A 3959-nucleotide genomic window follows, 5' to 3' on the forward strand; every position below is an offset into this window, starting at 1 on the left:
TACAGGGGTCTCTGATGGTGTTTGTTGAGTTGGCATAGATCAAGATTAGGATTTGTCACTTCGTATATCGGAGACGTATCTTTGGGCCCTCTCGGTAATGCACATCACTATAAGCCTTGCAAGCAATGTGACTAATGAGTTAGTTGTGGGATGATGCATTACGGAACGAGTAAAGAGACTTGCCGGTAACGAGATTGAACTAGGTATGATGATACCAACGATCGAATCTCGGGCAAGTAACATACTGATGACAAAGGGAATAACGTATGTTGTTATGCGGTTTGATCAATAAAGATCTTCGTATAATATGTAGGAGCCAATATGAGCATCCAGGTTCCCCTATTGGTTATTCATCGGAGATGTGTCTCGGTCATGTCTACATAATTCTCGAACCCGTAGGGTCCGCACGCTTAATGTTCGATGGCGATTTGTATTATGAGTTATGTGTTTTGGTGACCGAAGTTTGTTCGTAGTCCCAGATGAGATCACGGACATGACGAGGAGTCTCGAAATGGTCAAGAGGTAAGGATTGATATATTGGAAGGTTATATACGGACACCGGAATGGTTTCGATAAGGTTCGGGGATTTTTTGGAATACCGGGAGGCTACCGGAACCCCCCGGGAAAGTTAATGGGCCTAATGGGCCATAGTGGAGGAGAGGAGGCAGGCCACGGGAGGTGGCTCCCCCCCCCCTTTCCCTATCCGAATTGGACAAGGGGAGGGGGCGCGGCCCCCCTCTTTCCTTCTCCTTCTCTTGTCTTTCCCCTTTCCCCCTCTCTGTTGGAAGGAAAGGGGGGGAATCCTACTAGGAACGGAGTCCTAGTAGGACTCCTCCCTCTTGGCGCGCCCCCCTTGGGCCGTCTCCTCCTCCCCCCTCCTTTATATACGTGGGCAGGGGGGCACCCCAAAGGCACAACAGTTGTTTCTTAGCCGTGTGCAGTGCCCCCCTCCACAGTTTACTCCTGCGGTCATAGCGTCGTAGTGCTTAGGCGAAGCCCTGTACGGATCACATCACCATCACCGGCATCACGCCGTCGTACTGTCGGAACTCTCCCTCGACCCTCTACTGGATCAAGAGCTCGAGGGACGTCATCGAGCTGAACGTGTGCTGAACACGGAGGTGCCGTACGTTTGGTACTTGGATCGGTTGGATCGTGAAGACGTTCGACTACATCAACCGCGTTAACCTAACGCTTCCGCTTTCGGTCTATGATGGTATGTGGCCACACTCTTCCCATCTCATTGCTATGCATCTCCTAGATAGATCTTGCGTGATCGTAGGATTTTTTTTGAAATTGCATGCTATGTTCCCCTACAACCCTGGCCTCCTGAGGTCCCCTGTCGAGGGGGTGAGCTAGCAGTGAAGACGTAGTGGCATCACCGAGCGCCTCACGAGGCCCTCTCGCAAGGCAGCCTCCCGAGGCACCCTCCTTGAGGCAAGCAAGTCAAGGGATGTTCAGCTCGATCGCGCGGCCCCGTGCCCACCATGCGGGTGACGCGCGCAACACGAACGACGGCAGAAGCTGTGCCAGCAGGCGCGGATGAAGAAGATTTCCCCTTTTGTGCTAAGGGAGCAAGGTGCATTCCAACTCCCAAAGCAACCCCCAAAGGTTGCCCGATCGGTGAAAGAAGACCAGGACGACGAGCCGCAGTGCGGTGGTCATTCTCAAGCTCACCCGCGCGTCATGGATGGTAGCTTTGCAGTGAATACCACTTTTAGTCAGGATAGACTGTGCCCTTGTCCCCTTTCAAACTTGCCGTTGTGTGGCAATCCTTCTCGCCTGAGGTTTTCGGGGGAAGAGGACCAAGACAATATAAAAGGAGGGCAAGGTGCCACTGTAGAGGATATCGATCCGTCAACCACTTGAGCCCCAACCTTTGTACTCTCTCTCTCTCTTTCTCTCTCTCTAGCAATCCCAACCAAGCAGGAGTAGGATTTTACACCGCAAGGTGGCCCGAACCTGGGTAACCGCTGTGCCACCGGTTCGTCCTATCTAGCTCGCTCTCGCTATAGTCACACCATGGTTTGATTGTTGATAAGGACAAAGAGGCAGAAGGAGCTTACCCCAGAGTTCGAACCTTAGGGTCCCCGGAGCCTGGTTTTCGACAGTGGCACACGATATTGCAAAATTCTTCCTTCCATCTGAATCTAATGAGATTGTAGAAACTTATTTTGAGTTAATATATGGTGGTTTCAGAAAAAATATATGTTATAAGCACTCCTATTAGAGAAAAAATCAATGTACTTATAATGTCAAACTACAAAATCCTCATTTGACAGAGAAGGTATATGAAGACCCAGAGACTGCATGTGCATCAAGAAGATAAAAAATGATGCTTGACTATTTCTTCATCTCATTTCCTTGTATTGGGAACAAATAATTCAGAAACCTATTTCAGCCTTAATCTATTCCTTTTATCTGTAATTTTGAGGATTGAATTCCCACTAGTAACAAGTTGTCCCTCCAAACATTTACATTTTATCCAATTTACAACCTCAAGATAACTCCTTAAGCAATAATAAGTGGGTGTATTTTCCTTTCCCTCACGCAAATGTGGCTAGGGCAAAATTCTCCTCTGCTCCAAGATCCACCGGCTACCCCGTGGATTCTCCTCCCCTTTGCCTGCCGCTTCAGCGGTTGGTGGCGCAGAGGGGAATTCTGGTGCCTCGGCTCTAGCTAGTAGCTTATGTGAGAGTATCTCCAACAGTGGCTGCAAAAAACGCGCGCGCGGTAAAAGGAGGTGTTAGCGCGCGCGGGGCGGTTTCGCGCGCTCCAGCGGTGGCGGGAAACTTAGGCGCGCGCGAAAAAGCGGCCGGTGCGCACTAGTTTTGGCGCAGGGCCTTCAGCGCGCCTTATAAATGCAGCGCCCGCCACACGCCCTCCTACCGCTCTCCACCTCGCCACGCACCCTCTGCCGCTCTCTCCCTGCTCCCTCTGCCGCTTTCTCACCTTGCCGCCGCCGCGCCACCATGCCGCCGCGCCGCCGAGGAGTTTCGGGCTACCACGACATCCGCACGCGCCCCTCCGGCGCCTTCTCCGCCGTGATCCGGTTCGGCGACATGCACCTCGGCCTCAGCACCTTCGACACCGCCCATGAGGCCGCCCGCGCATATGACGCGGCGGCGTGGTGCCTCCGGCGGCCTCGTAGGGACATGAACTTTCCGAAGGTGCCGACGCGGGAGCTGGCGCCTCTCCTGTGGCTTATCACCGATGAGAATCGTCGCGACAACCAGAGGTGGGAGCGCTATCTCGGCCTTGCCGAGATGGACGGGGAAGCCTTGGCGCTATGGCGCGAACGCTTCCGGCGGGATGTTTGTTGGGGAACGTAGTAATTTCAAGAAAATTCCTACGCACACGCAAGATCATGGTGATGCATAGCAACGAGAGGGGAGAGTGTTGTCTACGTACCCTCGTAGACCGGCAACGGAAGTGTTGACACAACATAGAGGAAGTAGTCGTACGTCTTCCCGATCTGACCGATCCAAGTACCGAACGTACGGCACCTCCGAGTTCTGCACATGTTCAACTCGGTGACGTCCCTCGAGTTCCGATCCAGCAAAACGTTGAGGGAGAGTTTCGTCAGCACGACGGCGTGATGACGGTGATGATGTTCTATCGACGCAAGGCTTTGCCTAAGTGATACGTCTCCAACGTATCTATAATTTTTGATTGCTCCATGCTATATTATCTACTGTTTTGGGCAATATTGGGCTTTATTATCCACTTTTATATTATTTTTGGGACTAACCTATTAACCGGAGGCCCAGCCCAGATTTGCTGTTTTATGCCTATTTCAGTGTTTTGAAGAAAAGAAAAATCAGACGGAGTCGAAACGAAACGAAATCAACTGGAGAAGTTATTTTTGGAAGGAAACACACCTGACGGACTTGGACCCCACGTCAGAAGATACGGGAGCTGACCACGAGGGTGGGGGGCACGCCCACCCCCCTAGGGCG

At 52.1% G+C, this 3959-nt stretch overlaps 1 protein-coding gene across 1 annotated transcript; it reads left to right on the forward strand.

Annotated features, from left to right (window-relative positions):
• Nucleotides 1-2972: 2972 nt before the first annotated feature.
• LOC147958681 (ethylene-responsive transcription factor ERF096-like) lies at nt 2973-3332 on the forward strand. Its single transcript, XM_087532247.1, has one exon. The coding sequence runs from the start codon at nt 2973-2975 to the stop codon at nt 3330-3332; it is 360 nt and encodes a 119-aa protein (XP_087388373.1).
• Nucleotides 3333-3959: the final 627 nt, after the last annotated feature.

This window comes from Triticum urartu, chromosome 7A (assembly GCF_056163025.1).
Source record: "Triticum urartu cultivar PI428250 chromosome 7A, HENAU_Tu73, whole genome shotgun sequence".
NCBI lineage: Eukaryota > Viridiplantae > Streptophyta > Magnoliopsida > Poales > Poaceae > Triticum > Triticum urartu.